The 23,668-nt window shown below is 31.5% G+C and overlaps 1 protein-coding gene across 1 annotated transcript in view; it reads left to right on the top strand.

Moving 5' to 3' along the window:
• The window catches only part of LOC126768355 (probable cytochrome P450 313a1), a 68,533-nt gene that overhangs the window by 6,000 nt on the left and 38,865 nt on the right, over nt 1–23,668 (top strand). The window contains exon 3 of the mRNA XM_050486381.1: nt 1,187–1,210. Within this exon, the coding sequence (XP_050342338.1) occupies nt 1,187–1,210 (24 nt within the window). The remainder of the gene's footprint in view (nt 1–1,186; nt 1,211–23,668) is intronic.

Below are 23,668 nucleotides of genomic sequence, written 5' to 3'. Positions count from 1 at the left end.
GAGCAGCGTGGTGGAATAAGCTCCAAACCTTTTCCTCAAAAAGAGGAGAGGAGGCCTTTAGCCCAGCAGTGGGACATTCACAGGCTGTTACGGTTACGGTAACATTTATAAAGCGCAAATTGGTGCCTAGCTGAATCATGGGCCAAAATTGCTAAATATTAATTATTTTTTTGGAGTCGTCGTTATCATCTAAAACTGTCAACAACAAAGTGCTAAACTACGGCAGAAAACTACTAATCAAAAATAAAATTAATAATATCTGGAAATTAACTTCTTCTCAAAACAAAACCACCGAAGTAAAACCACTGCGAAGTGATTATAAATTATCAGCGTTGTGTGATTGTATTGGTGACAACCGAATAATAAGAAGCACAAGATCAGAATTAATTTTAAAACGCAATACAATGGAAGACCAATTCCAATTATTATTTGACAAAATGAAGATGGAGATGCAAAATCAAACTGCTGAATTAAATTATTACAATTACAAAAAGTATTATGGTCAGTATGGAAGAAAAAATAATACCTATAGTTGCCAAACTTGGTATTTAACCCAGGTATTGACAAATAAACTTGCAACATGCCAGTATGCAATGGAAAGGAGTATGCTGAACGTTAAGAAATCCAATAGACTGAAAAACTGTGTTATCAGAAATAAAAAATAAAACTATAAATGTCAGACTGAAAATCAGAAGACTTAAATGGAGATGGACAGGAAACATGGTAAGAGGTCACGATAAATGGACAAAATAAGTTACAAGTTGGTACCCCAGAGAAGGTAAAAGGAAAAAAGGTAGACCACTAAAAAGATGGGATGAGGACATTAGACAGGTAGCAGGTGTTACGTGGAACAGAATGGCACAGGAAAGGTCAGAATAGAAAAGGTTGGAGGAGGCATTTGCCAATAGGCAAACAGATCTGCAAACGACAAGTAGGTCCCAGATACTGGAAAGAGACTGGGTTTAATATGTTCGAGTATTGCTTTTTGGGTTTGAGATCTGAATGTATGGCTATTACTATTATTTTAATAGCTACCGCTACCAGCTGGTACTTCGAAACTTTTGCTTGTTTTAAAACGATAAGTGTAATAAAACATTTATTTATAATATTTTAACTTTTGTCTAGCCCTCTTTTCAGTGGATATAACGTTATACATTTTATACAACTTAATTTTTTTTTCTTTCAGCTACTAGTTTAATTTTACCCGAAGGTAGTAATGTAATTATTAGTATCTGGGGAATACATCGTAATTTTGAGCACTGGGGTGAAGATGCGAATGACTTCAATCCAGATCGCTTTATGTCTGGAAAAATACCAAATGCATTTATGCCATTCAGTAATGGCCCACGGAACTGTATTGGTAAGAAAATTACTTTATCTTAGATATTTTTCACCTTAATATTAACTGAAGAATGACATTTATGAGAAAAATAGAAATAAAATAATTCAATTGGTTTAAAAGACTTACTAAGCTAATTGTTATGGAGATAATTCGATCAGATGTCAAATTATTCGTTTCATTAAACGGTTACTTAATATTGCGTGATTTATAATTGTATTCCAGGTCCTAAATATGCGATGGTGTCGATAACAACTACTTTGGTGGCACTTTTGCGACAATACCGTTTCAATCCTGCTACAAATTTCAAATACGACAAAAACAATCCACTTCGATTTTCCTTTGATCTTATGATGAAACATGTGGATGATTTTACAGTTCAAGTGGAAGATCGCAATAAAATATAATCTTTAATAGTCTTTTGCAGGCTGCAAAGGACTATTAATATCTAATAAAATGTATCTTTATCAAACATATTTCGTTTCATTTGCCAGTAAAAATATAATTAAATACTTCATCTATACTTCTTATACATATAATTGATCTGTAACTGATCGCTGCCTGTATATAGAAGATATATGAGTAAAACTATTACCGGGGGCCTTTATCAACGCAACAGAACCCAAAACAATGATTGTTTATTTTTGTCTGTGCGTTTGTGCATGCTAATCTTAGAAACGGCTTAACGGATTGAGTGCGGTTTTCACCAATGTGTTGTTACTAACTTCGTTTAAACTTTAGTGTTTGTTTTATTACAATAGGTTCATAAATTATAAAGTTATGTCAATTTAAAAAATCACGTCGAACATTTATTCGATAAAATTTCTATAAAATAAATGTTCAGTTGGATTGGCTGAACTTTAGCTACTTTTAAATAATAATCTGTAAAATGATCATGATTGAAAGTTTACAGGAATAAAACAAAGTTAAAAAATGGACAGTCTCATAGATTTACATCCAATGTAAGTTGAACTTAGATCTGTATGATCAATCATATTAAAAAGGGTTCAGATAATGCTGGAAATGTCGGTTAATTCTCCCATGGGTAGATAAATGTCTATCTTTTAAGGTTACTTTAACCTTTCATATGGTAATCATATTTTTTTTAAGATAATGCATTATTTCCAAAGTCGTTTTTATAAAATATTAATTCTTATGAAAGATATTGAAATAAGACCATAGACAGGTTTTAGTACTTTTTATAGTTTTGACATATTTACAAGGGGTAGTTGGGTAGGTTGTTTGAAAATACTCATACATACATACGTATTTACTTTCAGTTTGTAAATAACTTTGTAAGGTAAAGTAGGTTAGGTAGGTATTTCGTTTCGTTGCCGCTTATATATTATTTCATGGTTTTGTTAAATTTATACTTAGTCGGTTAGATTGACAAATGAAGTAAAAATAAATACAAACATTAAATACAATATTTACAAAAAAAAAAATTACCCCTTTAAATCGCAATTCCGATTCTTTGGGCGAAAAATAAACCATATAGTTGGTTAGTTCATAATAAAACTTTATTAAAAAAAGATTTACGTTTTAATTTTAAAAGGACACAATTTCTTGTGAAGGTATCTTTTGCAAAAGATAAATAAATAATAATCACAATAAATAAAGCACAGGGAAAGACATTCAAGTATGTGGAAGTAGATTTAAGGAACTGTTGTTTTTCTCATGCATGATTCCAATCCTATCTAAATCCGGGTGCGGCAAAAACCAAATAAATACTAATATCCCACGAAAATAAAACTATACGCGAGTGAAACCGTGGGCACAGCTAGTAACAATATATATTTAAAAGTATGGAAAATCAAATATTTATGAAATATGTTTTTGGGGCGATGTGAATTATTAATTCGTATTCATTAAGAAAAATTAACTGCATTTAGCACTAGTTTAATCACAATAATTGCGCAGTCCTGCTGGCCAACTTAATGTCAAATACATTACACTAAGTCTTAGCTTTTATCACAAATATGGCAAACTCACTGTGATCGAGTCTCAAAAAACACTGGAAGCATCTTTATTTATGAAGATGTCTGAATTTGAGAAGTAGCTCAAGTCATCGGCAGTGAGTAGTGTCTCTATTAGCAGTCTGCATGATAAATTCAATTGTTTCAAGGAACAAGTTTAAGGCTGAAGTGGCAGTGGGCTCGTCACGTATGTCGTAGGACCGATGGCCGTTGGACCAGACGAGTCCTAGAGTGGAGACCGCGGATTGGCAAACGCAACGTAGGGAGCCCTCCAGCCAGGTGGAGCGATGACCTTAAGAAGGTGGAGGGCACCAACTGGATGCGGAAGGCGGACGACAGGGAGCTTTGGAGCACCTTGGGAGAGGCCTATGTTCAGCAGTGGACAATGATTGGCTGTTGATATATAACGAACAAGTTTGGGCAATCTTAAACATTTTACGGCAACAGATAGCTGATATATCCCGAGTTGTTGATAATGTTGAAATGAGGCACAGAAGAAAATATCTATTACTTAATGGAGTACCCAAAGAAGGTAAGGCAGATCTTGCAACCACCATTTCTAACATCTGCATTAATAAGCTTTGCATAAATGCTGCAACGGATGACAAAAATATTGCCTGTCACCGTCAAGGCACAAGCACTGGTAGATCTCGCCCCCTTGTGAGATTCAGCGATTTGACTCTGAAAGCACCTGAGTGGAAGAAGAAGGCAGGCCTGAAGTGTTCTCCTTATGTTGTTTCTGAATTTTTAACTCATCAGTGCCAATCACTATTTCTCCATGCACGTAGAACCCTTGGAATGAGAAACGTTTGGACGTTAGAAGGCAATGTCATGGTTAAGCTTCCTGATGGCTCCAGACATCATATAGAAACTGAAGAGAATCACTCTAATTTAACTGCGCCTATTGATATAGCCAGCGAGGTAACTCTTCCAAGTAGTAAAGTTGTCCCATCTTCCTCTGAAGTAAGCAAGACCAAGAGAGCAGCCAGAGTTAAAAAATAATATCTGATTCTTAGTTTGTTGAAATGTACTTAGTTGTAATAGATTCATTTGACTTTTTTGTATATACTTTTTATGTGTCATTGCTTTCTTTAATTATTGTCAATATCAATTTAGTTAATGTTATTTTTTTTGCTTTTGTATTATTTGTATTATTAGTTGCTTTCTTTGTATATAGTTAACACACATATCCTGTATATGTATGATCTTTTTTAAGTTTCTAGTAATATATTCAAATCTTTGTATTATTATGTGCCATTGTTTTCTTGGATTAACACACAATTCCTAAATACAAATAATCTTTCTTGAAGTCTAGTAACGTCAAGTCATTTTAGTTATGATTATATTTGTGGCTTCTATGATATTACTAATATAAAACTTACTTCAATATCACAATACCACCACTGTTATGACATACTGACATTGACATCTTATATCAGTGTAGCCACCTACGCCACAGAATGTTTTTTGTCGTTAATTACTTTTATACTATTGTGAATTATAATACTTATTGTAGTATCCTTATTGTTAGGAATATTATTTTTCTAAGGCACGATTTTTTTTATTTTTTTTTTGGTCAGTTTTTTTTGGATTCTTTTTTGTTTTTGCTAATTTAATGTGTTTTTAGTGTTTTATATTTTAGCTTTTTTAAGTAATTCAAACGTTTTCGATTTTTTTCTTTTTGTGTTTTTTAGTCTTTGTATTTTTGATGTTACTATTGTGATTTAGTGTGTCCATCGAAATATTCTTACCATCTGCTGAGGGGACAAGCAGATTTTTTTTTAAGTTAATATTAGGAAAGTACCTTAAAGTGTATTCCGTAATATAATATTAGTATTATTTTGTATATATGTGTTATATATTCTTATATATTTTTTTATTATTGCCTTATTTAGTGCATTATGTCTGATGATGATGACGAGGTATTTTTGTCTGCATGCAGTAGCTGCTCCTCTTCTAGTGAAGATAATGACTCTTTCCATGTCCCTGAAAAGATTGGTTCTGTGCTGTGCAACTCCCTTCTCAATTGTTCTCATACTCTTAATGTTTACCTATTAAATACTCAACGTTTACCTTCCCATTATTCTGATTTATTAGACGCATTTTCTTATGCTCCTTTAGATGCCATTCTTATATCAGAAAGTTGACTTAAACCTTTACTCAATTCTAACCTTTATAGTCTTCCTGTTTTGTTCTGATACGGAATGACCGAAGAAGTAAAGGTGATGGAGGTGTGGCTATTTATTTTCGTAGCGTTTGTCTCCTATCTATTTCCTTATACCATCTTATGTACCTCTTCTTCAGCTTACTCTTTTACTGCTTAATACATTTTTCTTGAAGAGCAACTAAAGGGCGTTACAGCTGTACTTGGAGTACGTTATGGCCTCCGACCTGCGATTATTTTAATTTATTAGAACCTGTTCTTGAATCTCTCTTTGGATTACTCACACAGTATTATCATGGGACATTTATAATAATAATAATAATAATACTAATAATAATATCCTGGGACTTTATTCACACACGGCCATCTGATCCCAAATTAAGCAGAGCTTGTGCCATGGAAACCAGACAACTGATATACTACATATACTACTTTTCTTTTGTAAATACATACTTATATAGATAATTACACCAAGTCTCAGGACAAACAGACATGTTCATGCACACAAATGTCTGTCCTGGGTGGGAATCGAACCCACAACCTTCGGCGTGAAAGGCAAGTACCTACCAACCACGCCAAACGGCTCGTCAAAATTTGAACACTGACCTTTTAAAATATAATGCTCGCTCTCTTCGACTCTCTAACTTTGTAAATTCAATCGATCTCTACATTCTTCTTTCTGGTCCTACATATCATAATTCATCAACAACCAAGTATCAGGATGCGCCTGATACTTGGTTAGATGTAACTTTCATTTCCTCTATTTATGATGTTTTTAAATACGGTCAATTATTGGCTACCGGCTTTTCTCGACATGACCTCTCGTATTTGGAATATAAGCTGAAATCCCCTAAAATGGAACCTCCAATTGTGTGGATGCGTAATTTTGCCAAAATCGAACATGAGGTTTTAATACGGGACGCTAACTTACTAAACTTATCACTGGTATACAGCTCTTCGTCACTTGATTATAAAATCTCCCACTTTAACTCGACCATTTTATCACTGTTCGATACACATGCTCCACTGAGACCTGTTAAGATAAGACGGTCACCTGCACCGTGGATAACAAAATGGGTGTGTATGGTCTTGACACATCTTGATCGCGCCTTCCAGAGATACAAAAACGTCAGAAGTGCTGAAAATTGGGAATTATATAAAGTTGCTCGTAACAGGTGTAATATGACGGTGAGAACATCAAAGCGCCACTACTATCACATTATAATCTACAATGCTTCTACAGCCATTGTCTAGAAGTTCCTTTAAATCATAGGCCTTAACAAGCGTATAGGAAAAATTGTTTTCTCATCACATTCACCTAATGTTTTAAATCAACATTTTTATTTCCTCTTTTAAACTCAGCTATTAAATTAATGACGATTTCTGAAATTACAGCCTCGGTCTGGAGGAAATTATTATATATTATTATTTATAATTTACTACAGACGAGAAAATCATTTTTTAAATATTTCAATGACTTTGCAATGCTCAACCCATTATGCAAATTAAGCATTGGAATTAATAATGGTTTAGGGATAGATGGAAAGTTTGATGGTCCAATTGTGTGGACCCTCGCGGATTACTTGATTATTGTATAATTCAATATTATACTTCAGGTTCTCAATATGCGATGCTGTCAATAACTACAACCTTGGCGACACTCCTGCGACAATACCGCTTCACTCCAGCTACAAATTTCACATACGACAAAAATAATCCACTTCGACTTTCCTTTGACCTTATGATGAAGCATGTTGATGGTTTTTCAGTTCAAGTAGAAAGTCGCGGATAATTAAATGTAAAATAACTAATCAAAGTTTTACATAAGTTAATTTTATTTCGTCATTAGAAAATTATGCTATTTAAACAGATTAATTATTTAAAATAATTAAGAAACAATTGAAATTTAGTTATGAAATTATTTTCATATAATAATATTTTTAATGAAATTTACTTAAAAAATGCTATTAAAAGTAAATAATAACAACATTTAGTTTTTTATTTAAAAGTTTTATATATACTTCCTACATAACTAGCTAAAGTACACGTAGGTACTAAATTCCACTTAGAATTATACAGATATTATAAACATATAATATAGATGATACAGATATAATATAGAGACGTTGTATAGCGGGTAATTAGTGTGACAATACTGTTTCTTCTTCTTTCAAGGTCAAATCAATAATGACGAAGTGCGAAGCCAGACTTACCGTTTATAAGTAAAGCCGTAAAATATTATGATGATCACCGGCTATATTGATGTACAACAAAAGCTTAAATATATTAACAATAGGATTATGGTATTTGTAACGGAATCATTACTTAAAAGTATATTTTGATTTTGGAAGGAATTATTTGACTGTGTTTTTGATTATTTTAATTGTATTTTGACATTCAGTCGTATCTGAGTAATAAAAAGGTTTACGTCGAGCTCATTATTTGTTTCTTAAATACTAAAAGGTTACTATAAAAACATTAACTTTCAATTACTAACTAACTCTAATAAAATCTTGTCACGCTATAATAGTAATAATAATAACGATAGTCCTCCAGACTGATTTCGGCTACGGCGGCCAATCTCAAGAGAGATTAGCCAACTGCGAAGGCTAAGGCTTATAATCCGATGGGACGGCAATCTGACACGACCGGAAAGAGTTCAGGCGCAGGACAAATGGCTTTACGTACTTTCTGAGGTACTTCTTGGAGTGTAAACACTTCCAACTTCCAGACTCCGGGCTGCTATTGAAAAATTTTCGGCAGAAAAAAACAATTACTTTTTATTGGCCCGACCTGGGATTTGAACCTAGGACCTCTGGATCTGTGGCCTTATATCTAGCCACTATATCAACGAGGCACACACTATAGTGTGATACTAATGGCATTAACTTGCAAATTATTATCATTCTTAATATGAATATCTGCGACCAGACTGATAACTTGATTTATGATCCAATAATTTGCCAATTAGTATCAACGAGGAGTAACTCCTCGTACACTCGTCTCCTTACTTCACCTGACCGCAACACTACATTCCGCTTGCAATCTCTCTTCCGCTTACCTCAAATCGTTGCTATATAGTCTTAAAGTTAAAATACTACTTAAAACAAAAAGCCAAATATCTTCGTTACATAATATTATAAAAATAACTTAATTTCAAGGTTCTTTTTTCATTTCGATTGGCTGGAACAGTTAAAAATTTAATGCCACTATTTTTATTATTAAAAAATTAAGTTTAAATATTTATTATTTCATTATTACAAGTATGACGTTCAAACTTATTTATAACTTTAATTGTCCTCAAAATATATTTTGTTGTAAATGCTCTATAGTTATTTTCGTATTCATTTCTTAATTTTAAAATGGTCTTGCAATTAAACAATTGAATTATTCACGTACTTTTTTATTATTTGCATAAATATCTTGAACTTAGTAATATTAAAAAAGGATTAATTTTTTAAAGTTATTATTATTAAAGAGATTTTTTAAATTAATTTAAAATTCATATTTAGTTTATCTATGTCTGTATGTAAAATTACCTAAAATTATTTTTCTTGTTCCTTCAGTCTTACTACCTGTCCTACAAGTGATCAGATTGACATCAGATTCGTTTTTATAGCCAGTTATTATGTATATGAGTCCCCAAGCAATTTGGTATATAATATATATACATAAAAGTGACATTAGTCGCAAAACAGTACCCCACAAACTACACATATAATTATATTACTTTCGGCTTATTAACTAACTGGATATTTTTAGTAATAACGGTTTAAGCCTTCTCGAAGCTTTACTCAAAACTATATCTTACTATCTATACTTTCGAAATCAAAGTATGCTACTTTAACTTATGAAACTTTATTTAATATTCAAATTACATAGGTCCAGAAAGATTAGATTAGCACAAGTTGAGCAGCCAGTCTGGAACCCATGCTGAGTTTCTGATATAAAAATTGTGTCCTTATGAGATACCCCAATATTGATTTTAATAATTTCCCGAAGACAAAAAATACGGCAATTATTGGTCTGAAGTCACTTCTGAATAAAATAATTTTTATAGCACATTTCGTAACAAATGCCAGGAAAAAGCTAAGCACACTTTTATTGTGGGACACATGTCTTTTTTTTTTTTTATATATTCGCCGGGACGGCAAATGACTCTACTCCACCTGATGGTAAGTGGTAGTAGAGTCCAAACGCGACGACGGCCAGTACAGACGGGAAAAACGTTCTGCACTAGCCGCCTTCGCCTTGCCGGCCCGCAAGATGCCTCTTCACTCCTCGTTTGAAGGAACCCGGGTTGTAAGAGGAGGGGAACACGTGAGCTGGTAAGGAATTCCATTTTTTGGAAGTGCGACAAAGAAAGGAGTTGCCAAATTTCTTTGTTCGCGATGGAATTGATGTCACAGTTAGGCGGTGACATCGAGAACCAGCTCGCGTGGACTTAAGAAGGAAGGGGGAAGCATCTTTTGCGTTCTTTACACTTTGTTTAATTTGATTGAAAAAATCCGAATTCAAACAACAACCAACAGGTCGTATTCGGATTTTTTTTTAAACATGGGTTTTTTTTAGCAAAAAATCATCATCTATATCTATTTAATTTTATTCGTGATTTACTACTACAATATTTTAAATTTAAATTAGCAGTATTAATATTGCCACGGAATAAACGTATACGGTCTATATCTTGATAATATTATAAATAATACATATTATATTATTATCAAGATATAAACCGAATCTAATTAACTTATTTGCATCGAACATAAAATACTGGTAGAAGTGTTCTACTGCGAATATATCTATTATCATACATGAGCATAACCATTAGGGAATATTTTTTGATTAAAATTATCGCATGGTCTCAGTGAGAAAGGATTCGCTTAAAATATACATCTACTAAGGAAGTATATTGTATAATGTTTTGTACGTAGTCCACCAATATTATGATAGATAACAGTGACTGGCGATATTTTAAGTTCCTCTTTTAAGGCTCGTTGGGAATAATGCATTTGACGTTTGTGCACTAAGGAACCTATGTATCTGATTATAAATACTTACTCAATGGCTTATGATTTTATCTAGTGATAAGAAGGTTGTTAGGTTGTTTTGTAATACCCGTGTTCTTTTAGAGCGTCATAATTATCTAGTTTAAAACATGTGATCTTACTGCCTAAAGCTGAAGACGTTGTGCGTTTACTTACTTTCAATTACTAAATTAATTAATTAATTATTCGAATGAATAAATCGCATTAGACTATTTTATACACTTTTTTAAAATAAACTGATGCAGTTACCGAAAAGCAGTTGACGGAACTTCTCAGCGGATTACAGCAGCTACATCGTGTTTAGACTAATTTCATTCATCTTGATGAAAAATTTAGACCTAACTTCGTCAAGTCTATTAGTAAGCGTCTGATGAAAGAGAAGGCTGACTGTAAAAGTAATTAATATATAAAAAAAGGACATGAAATGTAAATAAAAATGGAAATAACTGAAGATGGTTTTTTTTTAAATAAAACAATAAAGATACAGTAATCGATAGCACTCGAACAGTAGAATTTGGAAATAATTGATAACTCATTTTCACAAAGATTTCGCCAATTAAAATTTACGGTTTCGATTTATTTTTAATAATTGTTTTTTTTTGTAGGTATTACGAGGTCTTATATATGTATATATATAACGTGTATGTTCTGAAAAATTAATATTTACACTGTATTCGTTGCGGTTGTATAATGTTGATCCAATATTTAATTGTGGTTGTGGTCATCTTGCTGATACTGGATCGATGGAAACCAAATAAATTAGTGAAATTACATCAGCAACTTGGAAATGATTGGAAGTATTTTCCTATTAACGGAAATGCAGTTAATTTTATAGGAAACAATGAAGGTAGGATATTTTAAGCAATTTCTAGTGATTGATATTTACGGTATGTGTGTACACAGATTAATGTTAATTTTAAAAATTCAACCGCATTTTTATTGAATATAGGAACAATAAATAAAAATAACACTTCATATTTAATTATCATTCAATTTCACTAAAAGTTTGAAGGTTTACATTCTTCGTTGACAATTAATTCACTCATACAAATCGAAAAACAGCTTTAATTTTTATCAGCTTCTATTTTGCCGACTATGAACAAGAAATAAAAAAAAATATGACAATCGCTAATTACCACGTTTTATCAAGTCTAATGGTTTTTAGGAGCCAATCTGTAATGGAATATAGATGTAAAGGAAAGAATTAGCGTATAATTCGATGGACAAGACTTTACAGAGCTTTTTTTAAATAAGGTCTGTCATCATAGTTTTTTTATTGATTACTAGCTGACCCGTGCCCACTTCGTTGGGCGGTAAACATTTTTACTTGTGATCGATTGGTCGAATATTAATTAAATTTTTTCACGTATTTGATATTTTAAATTATCTTTTAAACTATGCAACCAAAAAACGAACTGTAAAAAACTAATTTTATATAAATAAAATTTCCTTAGTAATAAAGCAATTTATTTCTAAATAAATTGACGTGTAAAACACCGTCTAATAGAAATATCACTCAATCGGTTACAACACGTTGGCTTTTCCTACCTACGTAGTAACATATCTCTTTAACCGTTGATCCAAATAATATGCAGTGAAAGAGAAAAATTTTTTGATTGAAACACTTGAGGCGATAAGTTTTCTTATTTTCATAAGAATTCATAATTATTGATAATATGACCAATAAATGTGACCTAACGATTAAAATTATTTATTATGTATAAAAAACTGCTTTTTGTTACTTAAATATATAACTTAGACATATGCTGTTGCTGACTTTTTTGTAGACATTATCAAGTTTTACAACTTTTCTCTATAACTCAATCATATATCTCTCTCATCGTTAAGACAGCTTTCGTAACAAACGTTTTCGTTCGACCGTTTTTTTTTCCGGCTAACTAATACGAAAAAATCTTTTATTTTTCGGGTTAATATATACATTCAATCGGCCAATCGATCATAAGTAAAAGTGTTTACTGCCCAATGAAGTGTGTACGGGTCAGCTAGTCGAATATAAAAATAAAACAAACACAACTAATGGTAAAGTTTTTAGTCGAGTAGCCAATTAGTGTATTGTGTGTCTGTATAAATAGGTGTCCTTTTTCATATATTTCAGATCGAATGACGAGACTTAAACAATTAACATTACAAAGCTTGAAAAGTAAGCATAATGCAGTAACTATGTGTTTAGGATCCTTTTTTTTCGTTGTTAAGTAACAAAGATTTCATAATAATATCTTACGCCTGAGTGCTATAGATTGTATACCTATGACCATGATTTGTTTGTGAAATTTTTGACAATGTGTTTTGCCAATTTTGATGTTTTATAATGAATGAAATGTGACCTATTTCGTTGTTTGTCTAACTATCCTTTGAACGGCAAGCTTAAAGAAGCGAGTCTTATCTAATTTCACATAAATATATTATAAATTGCTTATTAAAAAAATTAAATCAAACATAAAAATATTGTCTACACCTTTAACAATTATACTGACGTCGATGAAAAATTTATAAGGACATAAGTTTATTATTATTTAAATATATTTACATATCCATACCCTATCAGTTATTTTGTATTTTATTACAATTAAAAAGTTAAATTATTTTATATATTCTCGACACATGAAAACAATCAAATAGAGAGTTCAAAAAACTGTATCACTTGGTGTTGGCTTATTTTCTTTTACAATTATAGCTGAAATACGTTCTAGATTATGTTATTTTAATTATTAGATTCAAAATTAACAGATTTCATACTCTTTTTTCAGTATTATCTGATGCAGATCAAGCAACAGTAGTATTAAAGTCAACACTACATAAAAATTTTCTTTATAAATATGCGCAGTATGTCATCGGCAAAGGATCAGTGTTCGCGCCAGGTATATTCAATGTATCGTACTTTATTCTGTAAGTTTAATAGTTAAGTCAACGTGTAGAGTGCTTGGAGCGGGAATAAATTATTGACTTGGGCCGTTAGAATGCAAACTTATGATGTTTCTGACACAAATAGGTTTGCCAAACATAGGTCGGAGAGCTCAGAAAGCCTAAAATTTTTACTTTTATTATTTTGTTTTGCTTATAATCCCATACCTATAATACTTAATTCAAACATTTACGTAACTCATGCATTTTACACCTCTTTCTGAGAATTAGTTGACTGGACTAGAAACTAAAAATTTCAAGCAACTTTTTTAAAGAGTTTTTGGAATTCGAATTTTCACATCAATGATGTCAATAGGATTACAAAAATGAAAACATATAAAGTTTTTTTTTTAATATCTAGTTTAATAATAATAATTAACAAATCAAATTGATATTCCATTTCATTATCACTTATGATACTTGGATATGAATGAATTCGGTGTATTGGTTTTAATTAATTCTTCAAAAGAAGTGTTTTTTTTTTCAATTAAACACGTAAGCTAGTTGTTATTTTTTGATTACGTAATCTTAAGTTAGACGCAGTATAAGCGCTATGAATCGGTAATGAAATATTATTAATTTGGATTCTATTATTATTTTATTGCAGTTCATATTTGGCAAAGAAGGCGCAAAATTATAGCTCCAACATTCACGACAAGATTGGTCACTAAATTTGTTCCTGCTTTTGAGGCACAACATAAGATTTTAGTGGAAAAACTTAAGTCCAAAGTTGGAAAAGGGAACTTCTCATGCTGGGATTACATTACCAGCTATTCATTGGCTTCTGTTTGTGGTATAATATTTTATGATATATTTTTAATATCCTTGAGATCATTGTATATGCGATGCTATAAAAAGAACTTGGAACTCAACTAACTAGAATACCTGCGTAGAATAGAAGCGTGGATCGGCGAATATATTATATTGAAAACTAAAGAGATTAATTATTTCACAAATAATCTCTGACTAAATGTTTATATAAATTCATCTTTCGTGCAAATTTGATTTTTGATTCGGGATTTATGTTCCAATTCATATAATATATTTTTTTTGTTAGAGACCGTGTTTGGTTTGAACCTGGGGTTGCAGCATCAGCCGGATCATCCATTCTTCAAATATTTCGTAAAATTTTTTACGAAATTACAACCTTGGTTACAAATTGAAGCAATCTACAAATTGATGCCGGTATATGCCAGACAAGAGCAAATGAAGAAAATAATTCACGAATTTATTGACGACGTAAGTCTTTTATAATTATTATTTTGTAAAAATACTTTTTTTGTTCGAAAATTATACTAGTTAAATTTTCCATAAGTTTGAATGATTTTTAGTTTTGTAAGCATATCAAACTATGACTTCAGTCAAAGGTTTAATTTTTTTTAAGTGAAACGTCTTTCATTTCGTTTAGTAAGGGGTCAATTTCACAAATCAAGGTGTAATTAAATATGTTTTTATTTTATTTTAGTTTATGTTCATAGGTGTACAAAACAAAATGACAATCAAAAAATTCAAATAATTACATTTCTCTTGATGTAGACACGACATGCGCTTTTGATTAAATGCAAAAAAAGCGTCTAGTCTGTGATAGCAACAAATACCTCAGCTTATAAGTTTTTTTAATAGCTAAACAATTAAAACTATCGAAACAATTTTTTCAACTTTTTTTCAATGAGGCTATAGAACTTTCGGTAAAAACATCATAATTAAAACGAATACTTTTATAAGAGAAACACATGCGGTAAAGGCGAGTGGCTAAATACATTTGTTCTAGAGGTAGGAAGATAAAAGGTCATACAATATCGTATGCGACTATTTGGACGAGGAATGCAAAACTGTATCTATTGCAGGATTCGGACGCGTCAATAAGGCCATGAATTAGCTTGTATAGAAAGATGATATCATTTATTTTCCTTCGAGTATAAAGTGAGCTTGCTCTGTAAAAATTAAATCTCTGTGTATACGATTAAGGTTCGAGACATTTATTATCCGTGTAAGAAAGGTGGTATAAAAATATATTTTGAACACATTCACCTCTATTTATGTGAACCTGATAGCAAGGGCTCTACGCTACACTGCAATACTCCAGGATATTTCGAACTAAGGTATTAAATAAAAGAATAGAAACACTCGGTTGTTTAAATATCTTTTACTGTCTATTAATAAATCCAGATAGTTTTGACGCTTTTTTTTATATGATCTAGATGTATCCTAAAGCTTAGTGAACTATCAAGTATAACGCCAAGATCACGTATGCTCGTTACTTCTTAGATAGTTGAATTATTATTGATATAATACGTCACCGTATCAGAAATAATCTTGCGAGAAAATTTTATGTAAAAACATTTTGTGGGGTTGAGGTACATTTGCTTTAAGTGGCACCAATTACAAATATAGTATATATCCGTTTGCAATATTAACTTATCTAAATCATTATTTATTACGCGATAAATTTTCAAGTCATCAGCATAAAATTTGAAGTTCGAATTTATATTAATACATAAATCATTTACGAAGATTAAAAAAAGTAAAGGGCTTGAATGTGACCCTTGAGGGACTCCTGAAGATATCTCAATTTCCGCGGACTTAAAACCACAAATATTAACTAATTGTGAATGTTTTTGTAGATAAGACTCAACCCATCTCAATAAAGAACCATGAATGCCCACGTGTTCAATTTTTTTCAATAATAAGCGGTGGTTCACAACTTCAAACGCTTTCCTGAAATCAGTGTATATTGAATGAACCTCTTTTTTCTTATCTAAGGCATTTAAAATTACCGATACATAAGACACTGTTGATCTACCTACTAAAAAGCCGTGCTGATTACAATTTATATATTTACGTGTATGGCCTAGTATATTTTATGCAAAATTGACTCAAATATCTTACCAGTACCACAATTAGATAGTAATGATATAGGACGATAAGCAGTTACATCACCCCCTTTGTGGATTGGTGTTAAATGAGTTTTTTTTTCACATGGATGGAAATGTGCCCGTCTCTAACGACTTATTATAAATTGTGGTTAAGAGCTTATACAAAATTTTTTCAAGTATAATGGAGGTAATTAATCGGGACCGGGTGATTTGTTCGTATTTAAAGACTACTACGAACAATTTACTAAGTGACATTACATTGCCATATGGATTAGTAATATCTGGTGTTGGCAGTACCGAGTGTGCACGGCTTAAATTATATGTATTCTAGAAATGCTTAGCAAAAAGGTTAGCTATGTCCTGTCCACCCACTGCTTTATCGATTCCTAGGGTCATTTCATTGGGAATTGAAGTACAGTTACTCATTCTACTTTAAAAAGAAAAAAAACAAAAATTTTTTTTTTTTTATATGTCCGGGATGGCAAATGACTCTACTCCACCTGATGGTAAGTGGTAGTAGAGTCCAAACGCAACGACGGCCAGTACAGTCGGGAAGAATGTTCGGTACTAGCCGTCACCACTTGTCCTTGGTTCAAATCCCGGAGTGAGCGGCAGTCAAATCATATAAGTAAGTTTTTGTGTCAAGAAAAGTAGTAGCTAAGCTCAGTACAAAAGTTAGCAGTGGTAAAGTTGGCAGTAATTCACTTACAGTAACAGCCTATGAATGTCTCACTGCTGGGCTAAGGCCTCCTCTCCCTTTTTGAGAAGAAGGTATGCAGCTTATTCCGCCACGCTGCCGGGTTGGTGGAATACACATGTGGCAGAATTTCAGTGAAATTAGACACATGCAGGTTTCCTCACGATGATTTCCTTCACCGTATAGCACGAGATGAATTATAATCACAAATTAAGCACATGAAAATTCAGTGGTACTTTTCCGGCTTGAACCCACGATCATCGGTTAAGATTCACGCGTTCTTGCCACTGGGCCATCTCGGCTTTTTTTAGTATTTTACTTAGTTAAATATAATTAGCATGTTTCAAATACATTCTGTAATTGTACTCTTACTACTTAGCACAAGATATTTTAGGTACTTACCAGTGCAATGCCGCTGGCGATGACGAATGTGTACCATATGATTAAGTTATTTTAGCAATTTTCTTACCAACACAGTTCCGCGGGCCATGACTGAATGGCATAAAAGCTTTTGGTATTTTTCCAGACACAAAACGATCAGGATTAAAATCATTCACATCTTCTCCCCAGTGCTGAGGATTGTGGTGTATGCCCCAGATGCTGATAGCTACGTTACTACCTTCTGGTAAAATTATACCCGTAGCTAGGAACAAAAAGTGTTTATTATTGTCAAGTATTTATTAAATGTTTATATATATATGTTTTAAGCTTAAATTATTTTTTTTATCTTTAAACGATTTTTACCCTGTACCCTGTCACTAAAAGTGAACAAATCAAGCAATTCACGACGTAGGTACTATTAAATTTTGACAGGCGCCAGTACCAAAACCTATTTTAATAGGAAATAATTTTGTTTTGAAATATAACATTAAAATTAGCCTCAGTTACCGCCAATTTCCTATGTAATATTATATAAATTAGTGACTGTTGCTATATGTGTTTGCGATTATTAGACTTTGATACCTTTTATCATGGCCATGATTTTATCATGAAAATTGGCAAATATATCTGTATACTTTTTCATAGAGAAAAGGTTTTATATGCACTTCTTTGTGTAATGCAACATAACGCCATGCCACATAAAGACACGCCATATGACGACCCAAGCCAAGCCAAAACTATGCCTCGACAGTTAGTGCCGGGACTGTCGTCACATCGGACTGTCAAATGGAAAGAACTAAATACCCGATGGCAATGCAGTAAATCAACGTCTGCAATAAATACAGTTCAACCATCGCCATGAAAATTGGTTTACAATTATATTAGATTCAAAAACAAGCAGCTCAATGTCTGCCGGATTTTGTTAGTTTAATAAGCAAATATACTTACGTAGTTTTAAATCTTGCTTACAATATCTTGCAATAAAGGGAACAGGTGGATAAAGTCGCAGTGTTTCGTTTATAACCGCTTTCATATATTTTAATTTTAACAGATCTTCCACCTGAAGAGACTTTTCTGAATCACTTAAAAATTCTTGAATTCTAAAAGGCATTGTCAAGTCATTTAATTAATGTGGACAATTCTTAAGCTAAGCTTTATAAAAATACCCATATTCACATCAAAATTGATCATTTTTTTCTATTCGACAGTGTATATCATTTTATCACAGTGTTTTTGTAAAATGAAAAAAAATGATATGGTTGGACCTGTATATCACATTTTTCTTGTAAAAGTACTAAATTACATTGTGATAACTTGAATAGTAACATTGAAGATGATAAAGCTTGCTCTCAAGCGAAATGTGATTGGGGTTATTTTTTGATGTGCTGTTATTCCGGGAAACTACAGTTAGTTCATGAATTTATTTTCACCTATAACTTTGTATGTGCTAAACAATAAAATTTTATTGGTATTTTTTTTGCAGATGGGGTCGAGATCAAAATTAATGATACAGTTAGCAAAAAGAACAAATGCAGACGATATTCCAAATTCCAACCGTTTTGCCCAGCTGAAAAAGGATTCTATAAAAAGTTCTAATATGAATATATTTTTTTTATAGAATAGGATGGCGGACGAGCATATGGGCCACCTGATAGTAAGTGGTCACCAAACGCCCTTAGACATTGGCATTGTAAGAAATGTCAACCATCGCTTACATAGCCAATGGTTGGTGGCGCAACCTTGGGAACTAAGATTTTATGTCCCTTGTGCCTGTTATTACACTAGCTCACTCACCCTTCAAACCGGAACCGGACTGTTTTGCGGTAGAATATCTGATGAGTGGGTTAGGTACCACCCACTCATCACTTTGGGTTTGTCACTATGGTAAGTAATATTCTTATTGTTCAACTGTTATAACTCTTAAAATATCTTACCAAAATCAATAATCTTTGATTTATTTAATAGTTAGTTTTGTAGCGTTAAAACTTGGTACTATTGAGTACCGGATCAATGTTTATAACGATGCCAAACATATTAATTTTTTTTTTATATTTCAGCTTCTAGATTTAGGCTAGTAGTATTTTTTTGCAAAATTTACCGAGCTTCTAGATACAGTATTCTTCGTGCTAAGGAAGAAAAACAAGCATGTGATACAATTTGCTATATAACCATGCTTAGTGAATAAGGTTGAAGTTTAATGAAAATGACGAAACAACATAAAATTTATTTGAACAAAAATGCTTAAAACACATGTTTTAATTATATTTGTAGTTGATTTAATCAAAAATAATTCACAAAATCAAGCAATATTCAAATTGAAATTGTAAACAGCCACAATATCTCATAGTAATTCTCTTATAAAAATAAGAAATTAATAAATATATTTCAAGAAAACATTTCATCGAAATATTTAAAATCATTTTTACTTTAATTTCAAAAATTTGATCACTTTATAAAACGTCTTATTTCAGTTTTTTATAAATTTTATGTATGTAAGTCCGATGCACGTTTTTTTGTAACGGTAAATTTAGATTATTACTTGGTCTATTTCTAATATAACTTAGTTCTTCAGCTATTTTGATCTATTCATACTGTAAGAATCGTACTTAATACTCGCTCTAATCTCAAATATTACTGTTCCAGTTGACTTTTCTTCACGTTTATCACCACGTGGTCATGGCTCTCTACTCGTGGTACTACCTTAAATTTGCAGTTGGTGGGGAGGGATCTATTCTTGCAATTTTGAACTCAATCGTTCATGTGGTTATGTACACTTATTATTTACTGTCGGGCTAAGGAACAAGGTTTCAGAAGTACTTGTGGTGGAAGAAGTACGTTACTGTGATGCAATTGGTAAGATATATTTATTTCTTTAATTTATAACTTTTTTTTAATTAGTTAGTTGGACTGGCAGACAGACCATCTGATAGGTGGTCACCACCACTTATTGACAATAACAAATATTTACAATTCGTCATTATTTCGGACCCACCAAATGATTAGTAATTTATTTAGAAACGTTAAAATGTTGTTTAGGTAGCTAAAAAAAATAATGAAATGAACTTTATTTTGACAATTAAGTTCTCTACTATAGTATTCTGAAACAATCAAATATACAAATGGTACAATAAATCTACAGCACAGCTTACACAAGGCTTCTTTACAACTTGATCAAGTGCATACAAAACTTCAATACAACCGAGTGGCTAAAATTTATTTAAAGCTCAGTTTGAACAAAGATTTGACCACACATAAACGCACTTTAATCTTATTATTGACTCTCCATCCGTACTTAAATATACTATTTTTATGATTTCACTAATAAACCTACTGTGCTTGGACATACAACTGGCCTAGATGTCAATACGCTACTGGGTTCACCTATTTAATATCCGCTAATGTTACTATTTTCCTTTTATTGTTCCTAAACTTTTATTCTAAGAGTTGTAAGATTGTAAGAAAGAAAATATAAACACATCAAACGGATTTAATAAGCAAAATGGAGCAATAGATAAATGTGAAATGAAAGATTTTTTTTTTTCATTAATTTAAATCATTTTTTTCTTCCCGGGGTTTGCCGAGCAGAAAAAAATGATATTCCTAGTATTGAAGAAATACCATTCGTATTGAATAAAGGTTGTGGCGATTATATAAAAGATGGCAAAGTGTTCCTAACGAGGCGTACCGCTAAAGCTATATACGGACCGGAGTACGATTTCGACAGGATAATAAAAAAATGATTTTCCAAATTTGAAAATCGATTTAGATTCTTTATTTGAGACTGATGTTTGTGATGATGAAGATGGATATTCTATTATAGCCTAAATTAAAAGTTAATACGGATTAGTTATGGGGTTTAGATTAGAGATTTTTTTTTATAGAATTGGAAGGCGGACGAGCATATGGGCCACCTGATGGTAAGTGGTCACCAACGCCCATAGACATTGGCATGCAAGAAATGTTAACCATCGCTTACATCACCAATGCGCCACCAACCTTGGGAACTAAGATGTTATGTCCCTTGTGCCTGTAATTACACTGGCTCACTCACCCTTCAAACCGGAACACAACAATACCAAGTACTGCTGTTTTGCTGTAGAATATCTGATGAGTGGGTGGTATACCTACCCATACGAGCTTGCACAAAGCTCTACCGCCAGTAAAGTCTTACTTAGAGATACTTTAAATCTTAATCGCTATGGTGGTTTTTGGAAGCATTCGACGTAGGATTTTATAACACACATAAACAAGGTTATGCAATATTCGAAACATATAATATATAAAATAAGCGTTTACTTCATTCAACTTTTCAGGATTCATATTTTACTACATTTTAACATTTGCATTATGTGAAACATAAAAAACACATGCGTGGTGATTCATATAAAGTTTTTTTTGTCGCAATAGATTCATGTGTCTTAAATTGTTTTAATAATTTCATCTTATTTTATCTCAATACTTCACTACTCGCTGTTTGCTTTGTAATGTTTGACTTTTATATGTATCTGTATAATATTTTTAATTCATTGTCAAAGACAGAATTGACAGAGACCTAACAGAGATCACCAATGCCTTTTAATATGTACTTATAATTAAAATTAAGCTTGATTCCTTTCGCTATTTTGCAGACGCAGGGTAATATTTAAATGAAAATATTATAATGTCATAGTCGCATAGTATTAAATCTGGTACAAATGAAAAATAAAAACTTGAAAGTATGGAGAATATTATTACTATATTAAAATTTAAGAAATAAGCTGTTAATGAAGGAATAACGTACTAACGACAGATAATAATAAGGAAGGTTATTGTTATGAATGAAATGTAAATAAATGTTTAATAAAAAACGCATTATGGTACATACTTAATTACAATTAAATAGTAATTACTTTATTATTACAATATTCTTTATAATGTTTTGTAACGAGAAATAAAATATTACAATTATTTATATAATAATATATATATATATCGACGAATGTAAGCTAAGAATATTATTTTCAATACATCGAAACAAATATAATTAGAAAATATAAAATTTTGTCCATTAAAATTTGCTTATTCTTATGAATTACAGCATATCGTACATAGATTTAACAAATAAATAGTAAATAAGTTTCAAAATATCAGTGAGAGGATACGCTTTACAAAATTAGTTTCATTATTAAACAGTTATTCAATTTTTAAATATTTATTATAATGCAAATCGCACAACTATTGTTAAAAACAAAACAATATTAATGTAATAAAATAAATGAGTAGAAAATAAATAATGATAAACATAACGTCCTTGTATGAATACTGATAAGGAAAATAGTTTTATTTTTTTTTATTTCATAGATTCGTGCATTCTAGAGTATCTACACATATTCTATATACTGCATACATTATAGCAACTTCAAACCTTATAATATATTATCGGAAATACGTTTTCCACAAATCTAATTTAAGTTACATTTTAAACATTGATTTGTTTTAAAAATAAAATTAGATATTTCATTCTTAGTGTTTCAGTCCCGGAAACAGTATACAAAAAAAAAGTTAAGACATAACTGGTAATAAGTTTCTCGAAAAGATTTATACGACTAAAAAGCAATGGGCATTTTGACAAAATTTTCAAAGATATTCTCACCAATCTGAGTCTGTTACCAAAATGTATTCATGTAAATATTCGGTGCGATTATTTGTTTTTTTAAATGAACATACAATATACAATCTTCCATTAAAATATATCAAAACGCACGAAAAAATGTTTATTATTTAAAAGGTGTCGTAAGTATTTACGTTGTTAGAGAATAGAATAGAATACGCTTTATTGTACACCAAAAGAGTTACAGAAACTTACAGTTATAAGCACAAACATAGTAAAAAGAAAACTAATAATGTACAAATCGCTTAAGAAAAATATTAATGTCTCATCGCTAAGAGAGCGATCTCTTCTAGACAATCTTTTTTTTTCATTTTAACATTTGACACATTAAATTGACATAACTTTATTATTTACGAACCGATTGAAATAAAACAAACACTAAATTTTAAGTAAAGGTAGCCACAATACATTAGTGAAAACCACAAAAACAATCCGTAAAGCGGTTTCTAAGATGAGCGTTCACTAACACCCAGTCAAATAGATAACAATGCTAACAATCATAGATGAAGTATTTTATTATATTTTTACAGGCAAATAAAACGAAATATATTTCATGAAGATACACTTTATTAGATATTAATAGTCCTTTGCAGCCTGCAAAGGTAGGTAAATATG

This window comes from Nymphalis io, chromosome 5 (assembly GCF_905147045.1).
Source record: "Nymphalis io chromosome 5, ilAglIoxx1.1, whole genome shotgun sequence".
NCBI lineage: Eukaryota > Metazoa > Arthropoda > Insecta > Lepidoptera > Nymphalidae > Nymphalis > Nymphalis io.
This window is presented reverse-complemented; position numbering and strand designations above follow the sequence as displayed.